A 24,917-nucleotide genomic window follows, 5' to 3' on the forward strand; every position below is an offset into this window, starting at 1 on the left:
ATATATATATATATGACTAGTTTCTCTTAGTACTAAACCTTTCTTTGATGATTTCCCGATAGAGGAGGAACGCTGAGGTGGAAGCAATGACTCAAAAGCGTCGAGTTAAGGAAGAAGAGAAAAAGGTAAGGTATCATTATCAGACCTATATTCGAGGGGGGGAAGACCACTTTCATAGTACAGCTCAATGGCAACTGTCATTTACAGAAGGCATACACTGTGAATGGTATTCCATCAGTATCCAGTGGTATTTCATCCAATGATATTTCATCCATCGGTATCCAATGGTATTTCATCCAGTGCGATCGAATGGAATGTCATGTATTTCTCCTACTTGGTAACCTGGCTTTGACGCTTTGCCAATATATAGAGAAAGAAGGCCGAGGAGGCAGCATCATTTGCAAGGAATAAGGAGAGGCGGCAAATTGCTCAAACCCAGATGCAACTAGCAAGGATGCAACATGGAGCAAGGATGCAACAACTAGCAATGATGCAACGTGGAGCAATGATGCGACATGGAGCAAGGATGCAACGTGGAGCAATGATGCAACGTGGAGCAATGATGCAACATGTAGGAAGGATGCAACAACAAGCAATGATGCAACGTGGAGCAATGATGCAACATGGAGCAAGGATGCAGCAGGAAATGATGAGACATCAGTTGAGTCATATGAACATGGGGGGTTGCGAAGCTGACCACGGAGGGGGCGAATACGGGGGCATGGGTGGGCAGGGCTTTGATTACGGAGGGGGCGAATACGGGGACATGGATGGGCAGGGCTATGAATACGGAGGGGGCGAATACGGGGGCATGGATGGGCAGGGCTATGATGGTTGCTATGATGGTTGATACCAAATAACTAAAGGTCCTGATCTCGAGCCCGATTGCAAAAGGCACTTAAAACCTAACTTTTAGGAGCTCCTGTGTTTGTGGAAAGACACATGCACCTCGAGAACATTGAAAAGTTCAATATATCTATCGATAATTGCACACCCAAATGGGCCCACTAACAGTCCGTGCTTTCACAGCTTTTATCACTTACTTAATGGTGTGTTTTGTCTTGCTGTGATTCTTATTCTTGTCTCCGTTTGAAAACTATCGATGAAAGTATGATGTTGTGTCGCGTTGATAGCCTTGCTGTGATTGCAATAATGATGCAGTGAGACGAGACACGAGTGTGTAGAATAGACTTGATATATCCACACCAATGCAGTGCCTATGTTCATTTAAACTTCCACAAAGGAAGTATAAAATCTGATTAGCTTCAGCAAGGAGGTCTTTGCAGTAAATCACGTATCACCCTCACTTACCAGGAACGTAGAACTAGAAGAAAAAGAACCCAATTGCACGACAGTTGTATATCCGTGAGCAGTTTCATCAGGTTGGTAAGACACTGAGTAAAGAGACTCTTTTTACACAACAAGTTTCGGTCACCGTCTGTCACCTTCCTCGGGGCAATTCTTGGTTGTGTAAAAAATAGTCTCTTTACTCTCGACAATTGTACATGGTACAATGTATGGCAACGACTACTGAACAAAGCACAAAGAGAAAAGGGATTAATAGGTACCATTACATGATGTACTGAGGAACTATTGTATTCGGATACATGTAAGTATATGATGATATACAACTGAGGTGGGTAGTTTTCCTTTCAAAGTATATCATTATCAAATGCATTATAACCGGTAACCAAGTAAATCAAGCTTCTTGCAGAAAGGCTAACTGGTGTATTGCAGTGTTATTTTGGACATACGTGTTATTTTGTACATATGCATTGAGGTGTTATATTGGACATATGTATTGAGGTGTTATATGGGATATATGTATTGAGGTGTTATATTGGACATATGTATTGAGGTGTTATATGGGATATATGTATTGAGGTGTTATATTGGACATATGTATTGCGATGTTAAGTTTGACACATATGTATTGCGGTGATTGAACAAATCTATGACAAGAATACAATGCCTTTAGCTTGATATTGGCATCGTGTGTGATTTTGAAATACTAAGACATCTGGCATTTCACAGTAAATCCCGTAAGAGGTAAACGCTTCTGGTGAAAACTTGGGACATATCAATTGACCTGTCACAGACATACATTCATTGTTGGACTGATAATTAACCTTTACCTCTTTAACAGAACTTTTATGTGATGTTACTGTAGAGCGCTTGGTAAAAATAAAGAACAAAAGCAAATGTGAAGCGTTTTGGTATTGTTTTAGGATTTTCCATCATAAATAATACAAGAAGGCGTTCAAGCAACAATGTACAACCAGCGTGAGGCATAATAATATGCTGGAAACATCACAAATTCGTCGTCATTTCTATGACAGTTTATCATTTTAACTAACAGTATTCATGTACTTTCTGCAACATTGTATTACGTTTCGATAAATTCAAATATCAAAGTTGTCTCATGCAGTTGAACGTATGATTTTTACCGCAAATTTGTCGCCAAGGAATTGTTTCCTTTTTTCGGAGCATATTAGAACAATCTTCCCCACCAACCTCTGCTTGGAGAGTAGCCAAAAGTGCCTCCTGGCGACATGTTCGTAAACCGTGCTAAATACTATGAAGATACCTTCTCTCCAAGGCTATGGTTGCTAGGTGTATCCCATGGTGCACCGCAGTTTATATCGAGGAGTAAAAAGCACAACCTGTCCCGAGGGACACCCAGGGACAAACACCTGATGAGTTAGGGTCTTTCACGATTCTTTATTTGGCTTATGTCTGAAAGTACTATTATCAAAATATGCTTGTAATGCTTATAAAGGTTTTATCATGGTCATCTGGCCTCCCCATGTTACCGGTACCATTGGAAGGAAGCTTGGCAAAGCCCAAACCCATATTAATATTCATATCTTTATCGTCATATATAGTACTAGTAATCGCCAGTGCGTAATTATGAAGACCGTCTGTAAAACCTATTCATCTTTATAACAGATGAATGCACCCATTCATGGATATGGTCCCAGAGTCAAAAGCAATTTTGGTGACCGATTGAAACAGCTCAATTATCTTTACCACACGTCACTCCTATTGTTGTCCTGGGCGTGTCTTGTGAAGATATTGTATACAAAATACAAAAGAACACCTGTAATGACTTTCCACTTCAAGTGTCACATTCAGATATAGGCGGAGAGCATTCGACAGTAGCGAGTCATTTCGTATGAAAACTTCTGCATTTAGTATCACTACATTCCATTACTCCAGGTTTGAACCATCGTACATGTACATTGTATAGATCGATGCATGTGCTGTATAAGGAAAACATGATTTGTAATAACCATATGATAGTAGAGAAGTTACTGCAACAAGACAAACTTCTCTTCGGAAAGTTTCATTACTTTACCTGTTCACTCAAATATAAACATTAATATGTAGTGACATATGAGATATTCTGACGTGGCTCTCCCCCCAAAGAAACTCCATAGGGAAGATTGGTCATGTCACTCTGAACCTACTTGTCGCCAAATAAGACTACACCCACAGACAGAAACTGATGCTATCAGTTAGTTTCATCAAAATGCTTTTTTATGACGATGGTTTGAGATCTGTATTTACAGAATGTGACTTGCGGAATCAAACAAGAATGGGTACGGTTAGCCCTCACTAAAATATCAAACACCATACTCATACCATATGTCTGTACTGTATTTATGACTGCGGCTGCAGTGCAAAATAAAACATATAAAATATTTGCAATATACTGAACACTGATGTTTGCATTGTACATTATAACATGTCTGTGTCACACCATTGTACATGTATACATGGTGTGCTGTGTAAGGAAAACATACGTTGTAATACTAATGGTAATAGTAAAGAAGTTACTGCAACAAGACAAATATCTTGCTTGAACTGTTAACACACAAGTAGGAATTGCTATATAGTGACATAAATTCGCACAAATACATCTTTTTGTATTTACAAAAAGTGACAGTTTAACAAGACAGACATTGATACATTATTATTATGTCTGCTGAATACGATATTCACCAATTGCAAATTATTTGAAAAAGAAGTGATGATTTTCCTTCAGTTGAAACTACTATATGTATTCTACTACTAGACATCTAGTCTATAATCGGTCTAAATAAGTCTTTACATTGATAAGAAGTCTTTACATTGATAAGAAGGAAACTATGTTTAACCAATTGCCATTCGTTTTAGCGTTTCATCTTGACTTATACCAACTTGAAGGCAGTTCACATTACTTGTTACTAGTACTTATTCCTCGCTTCCCGAGAGTATCCGGATGAATGAAATAAAAGCTCAAGATTTGGCTTGGCGTTGGAGGGTTCCCCTCTTTGATGACTTTGTAGTACCCTTCAAACCAGTACTTTTTGTTATCGTAGTCATCCACGAATGGGCCGATCCACCGCCCCAACGTCTCGTCACACTCCCCTCCTCGCCTTCCATTTATTGCATTTTCAAATGCCTCTCTACACTTTTGTTCCAATTTCTCCCTCGTCCAAATTGCTGGGTTGTACACAGTTTTGAGCTGAGTTTTGAGTTTCAATTTGATAACACCGTGCTCCTGACGAGCTTCTTCCTTCTTGCCTTGTTCTGGGAGTAATGGCTCTGGGCGCGGGCATTTCACATACGGTTGTGCGTTACCTCCAAGTTGGCTTTCATTCGTATATGGCAAATACTCGAAAGTAGAGAACCCGGTGCAAGCCGGGGTTGTTGGAGTATCATTCATTGGTTCTTGCTTTTTTGAATTGCTCGTTGGTTCTTCACAGCCGCGCAGTGTAAGGGATTGACATGCGTTCGGCTCTACTTTATGACGTTGGCATATCTTTGCCTTGTTTTCAGATTGCCTTGGATTCGACCTCGCTTTTTGTCCTTGAAACGTTTTAGCTTTCTTGTCCTCCCTTTGAGATTTCTTCGGATTTGGTGTTGGCACGTCCTTTCTACATGACATCTGAATCTGATACACTCCTTTTGGAAGTCCATCTCCCGGCAGTTTGTCTATCGAAGCCACAACCACGCCTTGTGCCATAGCATGAATCAAGCAGTCAAGATCATGACAGCCGGTGCATTTTGGCGGATGCTTCTCAATCGTTAGAGTGCAGTTGTGCTGAAATGCTGTGTCCATGCTCATCGCTTCATGTGAGGCACTGGCATCACACGTGTCCATGTGTTCGTCGGACTGGTGGGTCTCCATCGCACATACACCACGTTCAGTTATTTATACAAAGTGCTCATCAGGTTGTGAGCTCTTGGCGAGTGTAGCTCTGTTGTGAAAGAGTAGGGGACGAAGAAATATATTGGCACCGTAGATTTCGACTCAAAATACAGCACAGATTACATTTTATATAATGTAGCTGGATGACTAGAGACACACTTTCACTCGTGAAAAATCAGTCACTCGTTACGAATAAATAAGACCTACCTACAATACACTCGTGGCCGTAGCACAGACAAGGCACGATTTACGCCTTTAAGTTGTCAAGGTTTGGCGTATGTTTGTATTCTTCACTCCCTCAAAGAAAAAGTCTCTAGTGTCATGAGTCAATCCATGCACTGGCAAAAATAGCTGACGTGCAGTGGTCTGCCCTGCGCGTGCCAAACTGATCATTGTAAACTCCACGTCCCTGGCACGACATGATTGGACAGCACTTTACAACGGTGCAGGCGCGTATCCAACCATTGGTATTTTTTTACCCGCACGAAAGCCCTACGCGAAGGCACATGCCACGTGACAATAACATTCCGGCCTCGAAGGTATATAACCCAATACTTCGAAGGTTACTGTCATTACTTATTCATGTAAGTACCAACATTTTATTTTCTCCGGATCCTACTTGAAGATTAAGACAAAAATCAAGGAAGAATGGCAGAGAAACCAGAGTGGTTGAAGAATTTCAAGTGCACGTGGGAAGGAGAGAGACTGACGGGACTACCGGAAACACTCCCGCCGACTGTGAAAGACTACCTGACGCTGATCGGACCAGGCGACTGGGAGTCAACACTGGAACAGTTCAGGCAAGAAGTGGACAACTGTATCTACTTAGACACAGGGGTCTCCTTCTCAAGCAACTGGTCAGACGAAGAGGACGAAAGTTTGGAAGAAAAGATGGAATTTTGTGCCGGGCCAGTAGAAAGAGACCGCGTTTCATCTGTACACTTTCTACAGTTTCTCAGAAAGGCACTGGAACAGCGTGTACAGGAAGGACTGCCCCCTGTTGGGGGTCAGGAGGAATTTTGTGAATTTGTAACAACGGAGGCACCTGTCAATGAAGACGCTGTTGGTACTCGAGGTATGTTTAAAGCTATACACTTCAAGACGTAATTGTTTTACGATCTAGCCGTCAAGACTTTATTTTATACCAATGAATTTCTCTACATACCTAGCCCGAGGAGGTTAAAATCTCCTTGCCCAGCCTGACCATGGTACCTTGAATTCCATACTGCGGCTTTAAACTTCGCATTCACTTAATAACAAATTCATATCTATCATGACAATGGCCACCATTGCTATTCTGAGATTACGTTGTTTTGGTCCACTGCATTATGTTGTATTAATCCAACCCCACTCCAGTCCATCCCGATCCACAACTAGAAAGGCCGACATTTGCTCGGGAGCAAATACAACATATATCACTCCATCACTCCCTAGCATTAGGCGGTTTTCGTTGCCCTTTCCCTTCCTATTAATGCACCATCCTTTCTTCAATAGGTCAGAAACCAACCACGTCGACAACAAGCACGTTCGACGACCCCACATCGTCTAAAACTGCTGAGACTGGAATGGAAACCAGACGAAAAAGGAAGCAATCCTTCGAGGATACTGCGGATACTAAAGGTACGTGTTTCCATACGTACAACAGGACTTCTATCAGTGGAATAATGTACGTGTCAATGCATTACATTTTGCATTGTATTGTTTATACTGAATTTACTAGTACTCCAATTGCAGAACCACATGACGAACACCAGAACCACGCTATGTCGACATAAAATTCAGGATATCAAGCATTCTAATGCACGTAGAAAGCCTATTGTATATGCCTACAAGAGCATACATCTACACTGAGCTTGCATCGGCGTAGTTACTAGGCGTGATTACTTTCAGTTTCATACAAGCAGAAAGCTACTTTCACTGTAAACACCATCATGTGATAACATCTGAGTGCAGCCATCCATCCATATGACCCCAGAGCAGGCATCCTGTCACCCCTATTGTTATGCTGGGCGTGCCTTATTATCTGAAGGTACACGAAAGAGCGTCCGTAATTACTTTCGACTCCAAACGTTACATTCTGCAAAATGAGTGACTCCTTTCATTTTCACATGTGCACCCAAAAACATGTTAAGAAGTGATAGATACGAAAGACAGCAAAACTCCTAACGTGACATATCCATACACAATGTATATTATATTTTGCAGAGCGATCCCTAAATAGCGTAATATAAGGTATGAGAGATCCAACTAAACGATAAATGGCAACGAAATTTGCTCGGGAGCAAATACTGCATATTTCACTCCATCTCCCTCCCTAGCATTAGGAGGATTTTCGTTGCCATTTTCCCAATGTCCTCCTATTAATGCACCATCCTTTCTTCAATAGGTCAGGAACCAACCACGTCGAAAACAAGCACGTCCGACGACCCCATCACATCGTATCAAACTGCTGACACTGGAATGGGAACCAGACGAAAAAGGAAGTCATCCTTCGAGGAAGTGCACGTGCATGATACGGTATATACTGAAGGTACGTAGAATATAGTTGAGTGGATTCATTTCTCAAGCTATCCGACATCTTTCACACCGCACCTACAGTATGACATTTGAAGCCGCATAGTTCCGTTGAGAACATTTTTCAGTCTGTCACGAAATGGTTTCGCCCTGTTGACTTGTTTAAATGAGTGTACAGACGCTAAAATTCATAATTACATGAGGTTCTCACTAAAATACCTTTCCAGTACATATCATCCTGGTAACACGATAGCCTACACCTAGATGTCTTCCTCCTTGGCTATTTTCTTGCTCTGGTTTCTCAGCATCAACGTAGGGCAGATAATTCTGTGTAAATCAGTAAATCGTGCCTGTATACTGGCTCCTGACTGTCTTCTCCTGTCTTTCAGATCTGGAAAGGATTATTTCAGATAACTACGTCACACTGGTAACAAAACTACGTCCCAAGTCAGTGAGCTCGCAACTTATCCAAGAGGGCATTCTGACGAAAGAAGACAGACAGGAAATCCTGGCACTCGAAACGTCGAAGGACAAGACAGAGTTGCTTCTCTACAAGGTTCTTACAAGCCGTGTATGTTCTGCCCACCTGTTTGTTGATGTCCTTCGCCAGAGTGGTCATGAGAATTTGGCAGACATGTTGGAGGAGATACCTAAAACGAAACCGGTCACAAGGAGAACGTCGGATATGACCCCTTCTCAGTCGAATGGTAAGGACATGAAGTCGTATGCAAGTCACTCCTATTTCAACATGTTGTGCAATTTTCATTTACGACAGTGCCTTAACTCAACATTCATACTAATCGTATAATTTGGCAAGTTTGAGAGTGTTACAAAGAATACAATCAGTTAGTGACTGGTTTAATACATGCCCTGGTCGGGAATTATGCGCCAAGAAACTAAACAACAATTAATATCATGATTATTTCGTGTTATTTCAGAGTTACAAACTCGTCTGCGTGAGGTTTACGCAATGGAGGGCCAACGGTACCGGTACCGGTACCGTACAAGCTTTAAAGGGGTTGTGGTACAAAGGACAAGTCACGTGCACGCCAACATTGGCCCAGGGGTTCCCGTTTACAGTGTGGGAGAACTCAGGAGTCATATTATACCCTCATCAGCTGTGCGATTTATTCTGATTGAGGACAGTGATGGTCAAGTTGGCACTGCACTTGCGACAGCCTGGGTGGGCGACAGTATGGTCACCTCCAACTTTAAGCAGTTGTACAGACTTGAACTCGGCCACGTCCGAAACTGTGACACCATCACAGGCGCCATATTTGACCAGCTCCTGCACAACTCCAACTACAAACCGTCTTTCTCGAAAGAGTCCCTGTGGAAACACATGGAACAGACCCAGGAAAACATATTGTTTGTTCTGGGGGGACTCGACCGCCTCAATCCCCTCACGTCCATGGAAATATTGCAGCTGATCGACAGAAAGCTGCTGCCTAGAGCCACGGTTCTTGTCACTATGCACGGTGACCCGAGCACATCGCTATCCATCCGTTACCCTGTATTTTACCAAGGACATGAGGTACGTGTTTGGCCGTCCACGTTCCACCTTATTAATCCTTGATACTTAACCACACCCCATATAACTGGACAGACCACTGAAGTAAAAGTGTTGTAGAAAAATCCACATCTTTAATACGGATTATGGCCTTATTTATCATATTTTATGCCTATCATCTCAGTGGAATCGTCGTTTTTACTAATGTTACATATTTCACGATTGTGAAGCCTTATTATCAAATTAGAAATAATAATGAAAATTTTAATACACAGCATACAATTGGCCGATTCCGTTCATGCTGATTTAGGGCCCAACCTTGGTAGCGATAGTCCAATCCCCTAATGGTAAGCCAATATTCCTTGATGTTTCATCGATAGGAACAAAAGGTCACGGCTGCAGCAGAGAGAGCAACTACAAGGGAAAGCCTGGCAAGTGCTATCGCAGCGAGGCCGCAGAGGCACAGAGGCGCTGCGGTCGAGAAACGGGCAGCAGAGGAGGAAGCGAAGAGACAGGCAGCTGAACCTGCGAAGGAAAGGAGGAAGAAAGAAAAAAAGATTTTAAGAATCTGTTAGATATATATGTTTTCTTTTTGGTCTTCATATTGACATCGATATGTATTTCGCCTATTGAACAATTCCTTCAAATAATGTTTATCGTATTTTTTTAGCACAACGGCCCACTTTGTGATACCTAGTTATTTGTCAAGTTATTTGCTTATCAGAAATGCTTGGTTCTAGTGAGAAAAGGGTGTAATGTAACAGATACCTGGCATGCTAATTATTCATTATCGTATTGATAAGTGTAATATTAATTATAATGATGCACTGGTTTGGTGGGCAGCATTTTTTCAAATGATTATGAAATGCATCATTACCATGTAAACCAAGATTCTTATAGAGAGACTTGACATATGTATTTGCAGTGCTATGTTTGACTTTCATGGTGGAGTGGGGGAATGTTGGGGGGTACCGGTGCCATTTGTGGATGTAAATAACTTAGTGCAAAAGGTTGATATGGGGGAGTCCATTTTTGCATGGGTAGGAGTTCGAGTGAAATATGCTGCGTTTGCTTAATAATATGCAGTATTTCTAGTGTTTGAGGTGTGTTTTGTGGTGTTCTAGTTTAACTTTGAAGGCTTTAATAGAATTGAAATTGGCCTCATGTGTGATTTTGAAATACTACAACATGTGTTATTTCACGCTTAGTCTGACAATATGTGAAGGTTGAAAACTTACTAACATAAAATACTGACATAAAAACTCAGACGCCATTTTGAATCCCAGTAAGTACTCCATCCGCCTGTTCTCTGATGACGTTCCACGCGTGCACAATATCTGATGACTCAGTGGTCGCTGCACAGATCGCAAATCTGATGACGTAGGTGTCACGAAGCTTGGCAGGAACCATGAAGATCTTTCTGGTCTCATTGATTTTCTGTAGTAGCCTTTCACTGAGGCTGTTAGAACCCTAAAACAACACATTGGTCATCATTATATGTTGTAGGGGAAACAACAACTTTTGTTTCCACAATGGAACAGTCATGAAAAAATTATAAATCTTCTAACATGTACCTGCTGTACTTAAAAGTGGATTAAACCACTAAATTGTTTGAAATTTGGCATTTATAATGGTTGCTTTTGGTGTAGGTATTGCATGACAACATTGTGTTATGTTTAAATAAATATCTATAGTAAGTCTTTGACTACTGCATTGTTGTCTCATGCTTTTGGACTCATGATTTTTAATGCAAATTTGTGGGCAAGGAATTGTTTCTTTAGATTCAATAGTAATGCATTCTCCATGTATACCCATATTACAATAATTTATTATCATGCTTAAAAGCTGTTGGACATATGGTTTCTACTGCAAATTTGTGGGCAAGATTTCTTGGATACCATAGCTTGATAATGCATTCTCGATGTATGCCCATATCACAATCAACATTTATTAAAACTGATCATATTGAACTAAGCTCACTAGAACCACAATTTGCATAGAACTTTGTATAATCAAGGGAACTACCTTCAGTCGGAAGCACACCAGCCCCATCACCACCTTTGCACTGACTTCAAACCGATCGTCACTCAGAACAAGCGATTCAAACTCCTTCGCCAGACTGACATGCTGTGGAATAGTACAGCAGATATTCTTCATCATCATCATCATCATCATCATCATCATCATTACCACCGCTCTTTGACTCTATTAAAGTGCATTATCTTACAATGCCATTCTGTTATGAACCGAAGTTGTTACATTTACAGAGAACACTGGAATGGATTACTGGGTACAAGTTGTTAAAAATTAAACTTTCTTACAGAATGCCAGGTTTTATTAAATTAATTGCAATGAAATATAATAATTAGAGAAACAACTTCAGAAATGCTTTCTAAAAACCTGGCAGGGCATCACCATAGGCATACTAAAAGCGACATATTTTAACATTGTCCAGATACCACTCAGGCATACCAAATATTTATTGAATGCAACCGAATACATTGTTAGTACCTACTATCTAATCTACCGCCTATATGCTCCATCAAAGACATTTAAGTCACATCCTTACCTTCCTGATGTATTGTTGTAAACCCTTCACTCCAAACATGCGCAGAACAAACCACAACTTCAGAGAACGAAACCGCCGACCGAGCGGTATCTGCCAGTGCTGAAGGGCAAAAACAAGGCGTTTGTTTTTCTCATCCACAGAATATTAAATCGTTGTGGTCCGTCTTCATACTATTGTAGGGATTAAGATAGTGATTTCAGAAATTTTATCAACCATTTCTATATTCTATACTAAGTTAATGACAACAGGTGTGCCAAGACACAATAAGGCTTCGGCAATGCAAACAACAAAAGGTAAGTAGAATTCTTTTACACATACAAGTAAACATTCAACTATTGATATCTTCATCCTCATAATTCATATATAATCCTTACCCTGTAGTCTGTCACCAGCCCTGAAAGTAGAAATAGTATCTTGTTATCTAATACATTTTTGTATTGTCAATACACAAAACACTGACTTAAAATTTGTTTGACTGCAAACTACAAATTGTAATGTGAAAGCATTAATTGTAATGTGAAAGCATTATAATATATTATTAGCTGGTGTGTTACGCCGAAAGGCGGTTATACCGGCTATACAGATACAGATTTACATGTAAGAGAAGATAAACAACATTAGAATAATCAAATTCATCATTTAAGTCCTGTCAGAGAATATTCAACATTATCAATGGAGTAAGACTCCATATAATACAAACTGTGTGAATCTGTGTTATAAGGAACCCGACTGGCGTAAGTGTTCAAGCCGTAATACTGCCAGTACCTTGGTTATCATGCCGGAGGTACAGAGGGTCCACATTGAACGCGTCTACAACATCAGCACGGTTTCTCACCCTGATGAAAAGGACAGTAGAGGGTTCAGAATAAAAAGTTCAATACATTATATATGGATAATTGCGATGTGCTCTGTAACAGATAGCAAACACATCTCTTTTCCACAATGTGGAAGAGACAGTAAAACAGTATCCAAGTATCCAAGTTGCATTCCAAAACAATACAAAAAGAATACAGTACTGTTACTGTTACAGTACAAGATTCACTAAAATGACTCAATACTTAATCTATATCAATCATGCATTCTTAGTGATATGAAGTAATATTGCATAGATTTGTAATATTCTGTATGTTTATTTATCTCCCAGACGAGTGTGATAGAAGATAGGTAAGTCCACTATCTATTACTTACCACATGGTGGAACAGTCAAAGTTGACTCTCAGCCACTTGTGCGGGTTCAGGTTAAAAGAATCTGCAAACTGATCACAGATAACTCTGTTTTATAAAGTAGGTTCTACATGAAACATACAGAAAGATAGGAAACACAGTTAGTACCAGGGACAGGGAAACACAGTTAGTACCAGGGACAGGGAAACACAGTCAGCACCAAGGACAGGGAAACACAGTCAGTACCAAGGGCAGGGAAACACAGTCAGCACCAGGGACAGGGAAACACAGTCAGCACCAGGGACAGGGAAACACAGTCAGCACCAGGGACAGGGAAACACAGTCAGCACCAGGGACAGGGAAACACAGTCAGCACCAGACAGGGAAACACAGTCAGCACCAGGGACAGGGAAACACAGTCAGCACCAGACAGGGAAACACAGTCAGCACCAGGGACAGGGAAGCACAGTCAGCACCAGGGACAGGGAAACACAGTCAGCACCAGGGACAGGGAAACACAGCTTGAATTTGTGAGGGCAACAATGTAGCTTAACTTGTCTTTAACAAAAGCTTCATTCATACCAGATTCTCTACAGTGGTATAGCCATTGTATAGCAATAAACAATCATGTTTTATAGTTTTGTTCTCCCACAAATTCACTCTTCAGTGCAACCGTTACTGCGACACATACCTCCACCCCATCTAACAGCGGCCTGTACTCCGGACAGATGAAGGCACTTCCAGCGTACGCGGCGTCAATATGGAGCCACATGCCCTCTTTACTACCTGGGAATAGGTTACATACATATAGTCAGTTTCTCCGTGTATTATTTGAATACGGAAATTTTGTTTTCAGTGTGTCTGCCTGTGTGTTTACTTGTGTTTCCATGATTTATTTCCATATGCTAGTACACTGACAGGTCAATTTTATGCTACATGCATGTCTAAAATCAGTCTTGACGTATGTTATCATTAAAGGTTTGTCACTTTGTTAAAAACGTGAGTGTAACTCACAGACAGGGCCGATCTCTAACAGCTTATCGAAGGCACATGACGGGGTGGTTCCAAGAGTTGCACAGCACTGAGGAAAAAAAGAAGCTCGTTGTTTTAGGTATAACTAAAGATTCCTGAAAATGTCTTTAAAATCATCATGTCAGATGTAGTTAGAAGGCAGTATGTACACTACATGTTGTGCTTGAAAGTAACAAATCTACAGAAAGCTGGTGTGCTATGCATGCAAAATGGTGGTTATATACAAAAGTACTGAGTAGGTTTACCTGGAGTCTAGCCCTGTGAATGGATTTTAGAGAGAACTCTGACCTAGCAAGGCTGGACTCCGGATTATGTCTATGCTTTCTATCGAAAAAGGTAAAGAAAAGATCTTATCAAGCATACCAGCCGTTTTATGAGCACTTCAGCATTAAGTAATCTTGCTGTAGATCTTTTGGTAGGTAAAATTCACCATGCAATATGTGGCGAAAAAATAAAAGTCTTACAAAATCGAATAAAAAGATGTCAGAAAGAAGAAACAATCTAAACCTTTCCTTGGAGACTAGGCAGGATATCAGCTATAGTACTCACAAAGAAAGGGATGAGTCCGTTGGCCTTGTCTTCTTCGATAGCGGCAGACAGAGTCGACCCCCTCAGGGAAAAGTCTGAGTCAGTCGGCAGCTTCCTCAGTTTCACAGCAGCGATCATGGCAGCTTTATCTACACAAGAGTGGGCCTGGAGATCGAAGCATTACATAGGTAGGTGTATTATATCAAGACATAGATGGATCATCAGTACATTTTCGTATTTTAGACAATTTGTTGTCTAAAAATACATGTACATTGCAGAAACGAGTTTAACATTAAACATTATTTAACAGTAGATCCCTAGTTATCCTACTGACTGTACACATTATGTCTCAGACAAATTGGTTTTAGAAGTGGAAAAACATACTTTTTAGAACACAACTATTAAAAAAAGCAGTCCTATTCTTGAATAAAGTTAACTGTTGACCGTAAACCTTCCATGTTTTCATATGCAAAACATGATCATCAAAAAGTATTGTACAATGTTATGGGCTATTTTGCTGATATACAATGGATATGCCAGAGTCACACTTCTATGAACACCGTGATTTACCTGATCTGAGGTGTAGGCCACCAGCTTCTTCATGACATCATGATCACACGACTCTGGGCTCGCCTGTTGTTCCCGCCGGATGACTTTGGTTCGGGCGGACAGCATGGCCACTAGGATGGCTTCACTTGCCGTGCCCTGGATGTTATACAAATCTGGTGTAAAATGCTATAGTTGAACTAGTGACAAAGTTATTATCTCAAAGAGAAATGATGTATTGTTTTGTGTATGGCTGTGTGTGTGTGTGTGTTTCCTTGTGTGTCCATAAAGTTGAGTAACAGCATGACCTACATATAGATATAAAATCGTACAGTCCATAGAATTCAAATTCTGAAGAAATTCGGTAATAATACGGGCGATTTTGTATTGCCTTTGCGTTGACATTAGGATGTTATTTTGGACGTCACCAGTAGTACATGTAACTCACCTGTATGACACCTCCACCTGCCCCAGCTGTCCCGGCTAGCAGATGCTCTGGCAGGTGCAGCATCTTCCCCAGCCAGTCCAGAACAACCGACTCCAACTCGGTACAGGCCGGGCTGGCAGCCTGCAGCACCACACAGAGTATATGATATATAATACTATTTTATAGTAATAGTATATGGAACTCATGAAGACATATATGCTGACTGTGTTTGCCTGTCCCTGACTGTGTTTCCCTGTCCTTAGTGCTGACTGTGTTTCCCTATCTCTGACTGTGTTTCCCTGTCCTTAGTGCTGACTGTGTTTCCCTGTCCCTGTCCCTGACTGTGTTTCCCTGTCCTTAGTGCTGACTGTGTTTCCCTGTCCCTGACTGTGTTTCCCTGTCCTTAGTGCTGACTGTGTTTCCCTGTCCTTGGTGCTGACTGTGTTTCCCTGTCCTTAGTGCTGACTGTGTTTCCCTGTCTCTGGTGCTGACTGTGTTTCCCTGTCCTTGGTGCTGACTGTGTTTCCCTGTCCCTGGTGCTGACTGTGTTTCCCTGTCCTTGGTGCTGACTGTGTTTCCCTGTCCCTGGTACTGACTGTGTTTCCCTGTCCCTGGTGCTGACTGTGTTTCCCTGTCCCTGACTGTGTTTCCCTGTCCCTGGTACTGACTGTGTTTCCCTGTCCCTGGTACTGACTGTGTTTCCCTGTCCCTGGTGCTGACTGTGTTTCCCTGTCCCTGGTGCTGACTGTGTTTCCCTGTCCCGGTGCTGACTGTGTTTCCCTGTCCCTGGTGCTGACTGTGTTTCCCTGTCCCTGGTGCTGACTGTGTTTCCCTGTCCTTGGTGCTGACTGTGTTTCCCTGCCCCTGGTGCTGACTGTGTTTCCCTGTCCCTGGTGCTGACTGTGTTTCCCTGCCCCTGGTGCTGACTGTGTTTCCCTGTCCTGACCTTGGTTCTGACTGTGTTTCTCTGTCCCTGACTGTGCTTCCCTGTTGTCAAATCTGTTGTCAAAAATGTTCAGTAAATTTGAAGAACATTAAAATGATCAAAGCATCCAACCATGAAAAATCTGGGTTTCTGATCTAAAAACTGTTGCAGAGAAATGTGCTTGACAGAAATAGAATACAAATACCAGGGACAAAACAAACAAAGGAATAGCCTTACCCATGAGAAGCCCACACATCCCAGCGCGTTACACAGCATATCGCCTAGCTGTGACGGGTAGGAGTTGCCTGGGGCGAAGTACGCGTGGAAATCCGGGCTGTGCCAGTGGGTCACCTGATGAAGGAGAGGTGTTGTATACAGAACTTTATACAGAATCATGCTCAGACACGCACGGTTCTGGACTACATAACGTTACACACATATTCTGAACCGTGTCTGGGGCAAATTCATGGTCTTTGTTACCCTGAGACTATCCAGAATTGTGCCTGATCTTACCCTAACCCATTCAGGCATAAGACTAGATAGGCACGGACGTCCTGAATCAGTGGAGGAAACGACTGAACGGCGTTAAAGGATCAACTTGGTAGTAGTAGTGCAACAGCGCTACCTTGCGATATCTTATTGCAGTGACATGACCGACAACAGTCCAGATCAGTACCAACTTCGTCGACAAACAGCACGTCGACAATGCCAATAATGTTAGGTTGGTTAATCCATTTGGTACAAGTCTAGATGACAGACTGTTTTCAGGATCAGTCCCTCATAAGCGGAGGAACAGGCCCGTGTAGGCCCTGCAAACAGACTGGCACCCAGGCTACATCTTAGCGTTGTCCTTGGTCTTTTCCGACGCTGGCAACTGGACAGAAAAATACATCCTTCCAGAGGACAGCGTCCTTGGCATTGGCCGGTGGTCGCTTCAGTTTAAGAAACTGGCAAGATATGACTTTTAGCCTTTCCAGCTGTTTTCAATCTCAACTCGTTTTACAGTACTTAATAAAATACATATGGAAATTCGCCAGGACTCTGCTAAGCTCTAAATACAGAGACTGGCTTCCACCTACATATCACTGGCCGTGGAAACAGCCACAAACTGCCCAACCCTATAACAAGAACCAACAGATACAGAAACTCTCCTGTACCGTACATGTGCAGTTTACTCAACAATCCTTAACAATATTTCAACACATCATATGTAGATATATGTAATTTCTTGTTAACAGTCGAATATTCACTACAGTGTTTGTTCCTAAAAGGTGTTGCGCCAGATTGCAATATTTGTAAATTGTCTAATATATCTTATTACTAGTATGTGAAATACCATTTGTTTGTAGTGTATTGTTTTTAAACTTTGTAATATAAATTGGACGTAATTCATTGTTCCCACTGCAATGTTCAATAAAGTGATCTTGAATCATGTAACGACCGAAGTCAACGACCTACTATAGGTATGAAACACTTCGTACTGGGGGTCAACGTCTGATCGGACGTTGTCGTTGGCTTCCGTACAAGAAAACAGAACTTCTCATCCTTTCCAGATGTTCAAACTCAACGCAGTACTATACAATATATAACGACAGCAGTACAAAAGTCACCGACCTCCTATTAGATGTATAAGGAGGTATCTGAACGGACGTTGACTTCAGCATGAGAAAGCAGAATTCGTCTAAATCTTTCCAGCTGTTTTAAGCTTCTACGTGTGCTGATACGTGCCATGGAACATGTACATCTCAACTATATACTGTAGAATAACCAACTTAGTGAACGCGACCTAAAAAAAGTTAAGAAAACCTTTTTTGCTGATCGTATAGTTGCTTATAGCTTTTGAATACTGTTTATTGTATTCGTCTTAATTATTTTCAAGTCACATCTATTTGCAATTAAATAGTCATCGGGTATGTATCTGCAATACTTATTACCATATGTCGTCTATTTTCTACTAAATGTAGTATTTCTAGCCAAGTTTGGTGGATCCCGCAGAGAATCATCAGTGCTGAGAAGTAAACAACCTTGGGTCAAGTTTCTTTAAAATAACATCACGTCTCTTCAACATGACTCAGCAGAATTTTACACCTTGTTATCCGGTTTACTCACGAGCCTCAACTATAAAGTCGGTTTCTACGAAAAGATTTTTCTTTGAGCGACTTTACAGCTTAAGAGAGGCCCAGAGCGACTTCTTCACTTCAGGACACAGTTTGCGCGAAAAGAGGTAAGAACTTTGGCACTCTTTGACTGTTGATATCGTCGTGAAAATGAGTTTGGATCTTAAAACCAACCGATTTATACAATAGCTGTCCTTTAAATTTTATATTCTTGAATTTTCTTTGTGGGACTATCAGTTGACTGTTGATCAAATGCCTGGATGTTAGATCTTAGAAAGTTAACCGCAACGTTTCGGGCCTCATAGCGGGTAACGTTGCGATTCCGCTGAAAGGCACTAGTAAGCTGCCAGAACAACGGTCTCTAATCATTAGTGTTAAAGAGATTTCCTGTCTGTGATTATTATTACAGCATCAAAGTGTTTTGAATGATTTAATTAATCCAATCATGGAGGTGTGATTTTTTTTACCTCCATGATCCAATGAAATTTCAGGTGACAAAACAAAACATTCTGGATGAGGTAAACTGATATTGACATTTATTGAGACCTTCGAAGGGTTTGGAATAGGTCAACACACATCTGTCCTCACTGGCTGTTTCTACTCTTTGCAGCTGGTTCAACCCAAAACATTTGAGTGGCTCTCATGAGCCTTATTTTGTGGTGAATCATGAAGTAAATTTTAAAAAATGGCTACTAGTACTTACCCCTGGCATGATGACCCTCTCCACATCGGCGAACACGTCCTCCCAAGCCTCGGGGTCCTGCGGCGCCTCGCCCGGGATGAGCCGGCGGAGGTACCCCGGCTGGACTCCCGGGTAGACGGGCCGGGTCTGCACGGTCTCCAGGTAGTCCGCGATGTAGTCCACGGTCTCTTTCCCGATCCTGCGGAACTCCTCGTGGTCCATAGGCGGGCGGAAAGGCTTCTTTTCCGACATCTTGAACCAGTATCCTCACTAGATACACGTGCAAAGGTGACAGGTCGCTCCGTAGCCTGGTTCCCAGTCTCTCGGGGGTTCTATCAATTTCCACCCGCCCAGCTCAACACTGAGGCCACCCGGTGGGAGTGTTACAGTTTTATTAATCAGCCTCGCAGCATGAGGTACATGTACAACAACATTGATTTGTACTCCCCAAGAAGAGAATTGCTGGGGAAGATTGTTACCTTTGATTCTATATATGCCCCCTATTCTGGCGCTACCCCCACCAAATGGACTCTCCTCCAATGGATATTGCCTTTCCACCGTATGATCTGCTTGGAGATTATGTATATTAGGTTACACCAGAAATTAGCATACAAAGACCTCAGTTTTAATTGGATGCTGAAGTTGTGGGAGATTCAGACTACACGTAACGCAGGTAAGGAATTCTTTTCTTCTCATCCGTGAATAGTTTCATCAGGTTGGCGTATCTTTTTACCTGGATGTCTAACCTTTACCGACGTACCCTTATATATCCCTAGACTGTACACCATGATGCTACTTGCGGACCTGCTCCAGTCACGGTGGGACGTATGCGGTTTGCTGAAGCTGGCTGCGGTGTTCCTCTGCCTGTGTTGGCTGTGGAGACCCCGTCACCTCCCGCCTGGACCCGTCAACTGGCCCCTTCTGGGCAACTTTCTCAGTCTTACACAGGTCAGTAGGCTTAGATGATAATTATTTAGCCTCCTTAGTTAGTAGAATATTCCTCCATTTTTTGGAAGATAGAAACATGTACCTCCAATGAATAAGACTCACAAGTTATCAAGTCATTGTCACACGTCCGAGACCTTACCTTCTTACAACTTTGCTTCCCACTAAGATTTGCTTCAAACATTTGAATTATGCAAAATTGTAACCACCCTGTGGCGTCGGTGGAGTAACGGTTAGAGCGTTGGACTCAGAACCGTGGCCCGACGTTGTGTCCTTGGGAAAGGCAGTTTACACAACTTCCCTACCTGTACGGTGGAGTGACGCCCTCCGAGCCTCTTAGGCTAATTTGTCTAACTGTGTGCCAAAAACACACTACGGATTTGGTGCGCCAATGTGTCAATATAAGCATATTTGCCACCAAGAGCAGTTATTTATTTATTTACTTCATCTTATAAACACCTAGGTAGCCTTTATAACAGTAAAATTGTTGATTTCCAAAAGGGCCTAGGGACACATAAACAATATAACATAACATAAACACAACATAAAGCAATTTGTATAAAAGTAAATTATACAATAAAGTAACATAACTGAGAAAAGTTAACAGAGATCAGTACAACTGAAAATCAGTATAACTGAAAAGTTAACAAACGATACAACATATATAAACGGCTGAACAGAAATATACAAACCAAAATGTCAAAATCATAATCGTGATCCATAATCGTGTCCAAATTACCGTGCTAAATCTTTTAACCACCCTGTTCCACCGTATACTCCAGGATGAGCCTATGTTGCTGATGACCTGGGCCCGGCAGTATGGGGATGTCTTTATGTACCACGTCGGCAGTCGGGCGGTGGTGGTTCTCAACGGGTACAGGACCATTCAGCAGGCCCTGGTCAAACAAGCCGAGGACTTCTCCAGCAGACCCTACATGCCCATCACAGCACAGAACTCACAGAAGAAAGGTAATATACTAGTAGTCAAACTTGCTACCCCTTTATAAGCCGGCCGTCTGACCATAACGACCGCTCTTGCTCCCCATAGACGTAAGCATTAAGAGACTTGCCTAAGCCGACCACTTGTCCAACACGATAGCGACCGTCACTTCATACTTGCAGCGTTTGCAATTTAGTCAAAAAACAAGCCTTCTTTGGTTCCACCAATAAATAGCTAGACGACTAAAGCCTAATATACGAAACAAGCAACCGTTTTCTGTCAGCTATTCGCATTTTTGCTTCATCAGTATGCTAAGGAATAGGGTTGACTTTGAAAGTCCAGTTTTGCCGCCCGGAAATTACATTGCTTGCCTTTAACATGTTTGTTGTACCTTTTTGTCTTACCCAGGTGTCATCCACGTACCGTATAGTCCCTTCTGGAAGCAACACAGAAAGCTCACTCTGCTGAAAATGCGAGAAATCGGAGTCGACAAGCCCGTCTTGGACCAGAAGATCGCTGCAGAAGGCAAGTGCCTGGTACAAGAAATCCTTAAGAAAGACGGCAAACCGTTTAACATGACCAAGATAATCCAAACGGCCGTTTCTAACATCATATCCACCATGCTGTGTGGTACAAGGTACGAGTACGACCATCCGGGCTTTCAACGGTTCATCGCCAACGTCGCTTTGAATTTCAAATTTTCCCGCCTTTCCATGCTGCCCAATCACTACCCGTGGACCAAGTGGGTCCCGGGTCTCAACACGGAGTTTAACCAAACTCTGGAGTGTAATCAAGAAATCAGGGATCACATCCGGGAACAACTTGTAGAACACGTGACGTCATTCGACCCCAGCAACATCCGGGACTTCATGGATGCATACCTGGATGAGATACGTCATCAAGATGACAAGAATTCTACTGTCAACGAAGATCAGCTAGTACAGGTAAAGTACATGTTGTAAAAAAACGCTTTTAATGGAAATAGCTGGTTGGGTGGGGGTTTACGGAAAAGCCTGCCAGGCGAGGCTTCCTGGCCTGTCCACCTCATCTTTCGTGAGGATATGAATGGGGGATCTGAGTAGGTTCGTGAGGATATGAATGGGGGGATCTGAGTAGCCTGACGTGCTAGCCTGGCCTGGTGGACAGGCCAGGTAGCCTGGCATGACAGGCACCCCAGTTTTTTCCATACACCCGGTGTGTGATGACGTGTGACTCAAATAATTGGTCACCTTGGTGACTTGAATTGGACTAATGAGTTAGATGCACGATTGTAATGTATCATGCGCTCTTCCTAACTCTTCATTCATTCACTCATTCGTTCCCTATTCCAGGTGATCAGAGACATGTTTGTAGCGGGTATAGAGAACATTGCGACCGCACTACGCTGGGCTCTGCTGTACTCCGTCCTGTACCCGGACATACAGGCCAAAGTTCAGGAGGAGATAGACCAAGTCCTTGGAGGGGGTGGCACTCCTACTATGGCTGACCGGAAAAAGGTGGGAAATGTAGAAAGATTGAGTGTAACAGGTTGTTCCGTGTGATATAACTTGCTGCCGCCGCGCCGCGTGCCTGCGAAGCTGGTGTGTTAGGCTGAAGGGCGGTTACTACCGATACAGACATATACAATATTCATGTGTATGTTTGCCTTTGCAGAAGGAAAACATACAGATAACTGTTTTTGCTCAGTTTCTTCTTCTTCTTCTCCAAACACATCAGGTCAATGACCTGGACCAGGCGGCTGTCACCATGGTAACTGGTGCCTTGGCACAAACCAATGAAGCACTAGCTCATGAAACAATTTCCACTTTCTTGACCAGATGCCGTACACCGAGGCCACCATAGAAGAGGTACTCCGGTACGCCACAGTGGCCCCTCTCACCGTGGACCATGCTACCAGCAGGGACACCACACTCAATGGATACTACATTCCAAAGGTGAGCAGATTCGACAGCTTCTAGTGGTTGGATTCGAATGGTCATGTCAAAATGAAGCATGAATAAGGGCCTAGCCACATACTGTTGTGAACTCAAGGCATTCTTGAGAATGTGTCCTGCTAAATTCATCTTTTTTTGCTGTAAAAGGCTTGAAGAAACTTTCTGCCCAATGGATAGAGCCTGGCCAATGTGATTCTGTCTTTGCAGCCATCAAAAGATCTACTTAAAGATTATAGAAGGCTGTTCTAGTCGGCCATTGGGTCTGTCACAGCTTGCTTAAAACTCGTACGGCACCAAAATCTTTCTACTTTGGTCGACTTTTTGACAGGATACGTTGGTGCAGGTGAACCTGTGGTCAGTCCACCACGACCCGGACATCTGGACCGAACCGGAGAAGTTCGACCCCAGACGCTTCCTGGACAACACTGGACAGTTCCAGAAGAAGGCCGAAAATATCCCGTTCTCTCTGGGTAAGTATAATTATAATCATTGCTTTCTACTTGCATATGTGTTTGTACATGTAGGTGCTTGAATGCAGTAGAGTGGGTGGTAACCACTGATTGATCTTAAGGTCAAGTTGGAAGTCTAGGATAGGGTAGGTGCAATTGCTTTGTGCTTGTGTGTTCATACATCTAGTAGGCACTTGAATGCAATAGAGTGGGTGGCACAGTTACCACAGATTGGAATTAAGGTCAAGTTGGAAGAATGGTCTGCCTGCAGTCAAGTAGGAAGTGCTAGCTCCACTTGGGGGTGCCCACTTTGCCACAAGCTCTTAGACTGCATTTGTTTATCCTTAATTGTTTTCTATCATTTTAATCCAGAAAAAGCTGGTCGAGACTGAAAATTTGCAACAGCTAAAAAGTAATGGTTGATTTTATCGCATCGCTCTAGGACGCAGGATATGCCTTGGAGAACGTCTGGCTCGTGCGGAGCTGCTGCTGTTATTCATCTTGCTGCTGCAGCACTTCAACTTCAAGCTGCCAGAGGGCGCTACACGACCACCGGAAAAGGGTGTTTTCGGCATCACGTACAACCCCGTGGATTTTGATGTGGTGGCAGTGCCGAGGGTCGCTGACACGTAAATAAACTTAACATGGACGAAGTGTCTGAACCTTTGAATCTGTAAACAGGTTCGACAGGGTTAATGTTAACAAATTTCTAAGGTTGGCTGACGTAAACGTAAAATGTCTGAACCTTCAGAATTTGACAGGGATCGTGTCAACAAATTTTTGATGCTAAGTGTCAAACCAATTTTAACCATTATACAATGTATACTGTATTAGATTGTATGGGTTTAAGTTTAAGTTTTATAGTGATGACTTCAGTTTACAGTCACAAGTCAACTTTGGGTCAACTTAATAATCAGTCTGTATTTTATCTAAGTTTAGTTATGATGTCATGAGCCAATGTTTGCTCCCTTTGTTTCTCTATTCCCGAATAAGTTAGATTTCCTTCAACTGTAGTGGAACTAGGTGTATTTAGAATGGAGGTTAAGGTTATGTTAAATGTTCAGAATAAATGTGTTACCCATTTTACAAATAGCATTGTTGTTTTTTATTTCACAACTTTAAACAAATGTGGAGAATCATAGCACAACTGTACTTTCATGATTCAATTGGACAAAGTAACAACATTCAGGTAAGTTATATTACCTAGATGAGATCTGATTGGCTAATTGCAGAAGAACAGGATGTCTGATTGGTCACTTTGGCTTGTCCACTTGAAACTATGAAGAATGAACCAACATGAAAACAACAGAACATGAAAAAGGTCCCATCATGTATAGAATAGTTACAAACTATGGTGCATTTTCCGGAGTAGACCATAGACATAAACTACAACAGAATTCAAGTTAATATAAAAAAGCTGCCTTGAAAATGTAGTGTA

At 42.2% G+C, this 24,917-nt stretch overlaps 2 protein-coding genes across 2 annotated transcripts; one reads left to right on the top strand and one right to left on the bottom strand.

Moving 5' to 3' along the window:
* Positions 1 to 9,681: 9,681 nt before the first annotated feature.
* On the bottom strand, positions 9,682 to 19,467 carry LOC109483075 (aromatic-L-amino-acid decarboxylase-like). Its single transcript, XM_019786040.1, has 13 exons — positions 19,233 to 19,467; positions 16,650 to 16,763; positions 15,509 to 15,628; positions 15,085 to 15,219; positions 14,536 to 14,679; positions 13,969 to 14,035; positions 13,646 to 13,740; positions 12,979 to 13,046; positions 12,556 to 12,626; positions 12,165 to 12,184; positions 11,791 to 11,889; positions 11,247 to 11,348; positions 9,682 to 10,691 (listed from the first exon to the last, which is right to left on the bottom strand). Exons 1-13 carry the CDS (start codon positions 19,461 to 19,463, stop codon positions 10,485 to 10,487), a joined length of 1,473 nt encoding a protein of 490 aa, XP_019641599.1. The 5' UTR covers positions 19,464 to 19,467; the 3' UTR covers positions 9,682 to 10,484.
* On the top strand, positions 18,544 to 24,565 carry LOC109483074 (cytochrome P450 2U1-like). Its single transcript, XM_019786039.1, has 8 exons — positions 18,544 to 18,636; positions 19,988 to 20,159; positions 20,939 to 21,125; positions 21,505 to 22,040; positions 22,428 to 22,592; positions 22,914 to 23,030; positions 23,359 to 23,500; positions 23,922 to 24,565. Exons 2-8 carry the CDS (start codon positions 19,998 to 20,000, stop codon positions 24,110 to 24,112), a joined length of 1,500 nt encoding a protein of 499 aa, XP_019641598.1. The 5' UTR covers positions 18,544 to 18,636; positions 19,988 to 19,997; the 3' UTR covers positions 24,113 to 24,565.
* The last annotated feature ends 352 nt before the right edge of the window (positions 24,566 to 24,917 follow it).

This window comes from Branchiostoma belcheri, unplaced genomic scaffold (assembly GCF_001625305.1).
Source record: "Branchiostoma belcheri isolate BF01 breed outbred unplaced genomic scaffold, Haploidv18h27 scaffold62, whole genome shotgun sequence".
In the NCBI taxonomy this organism is placed as follows: domain Eukaryota; kingdom Metazoa; phylum Chordata; class Leptocardii; order Amphioxiformes; family Branchiostomatidae; genus Branchiostoma; species Branchiostoma belcheri.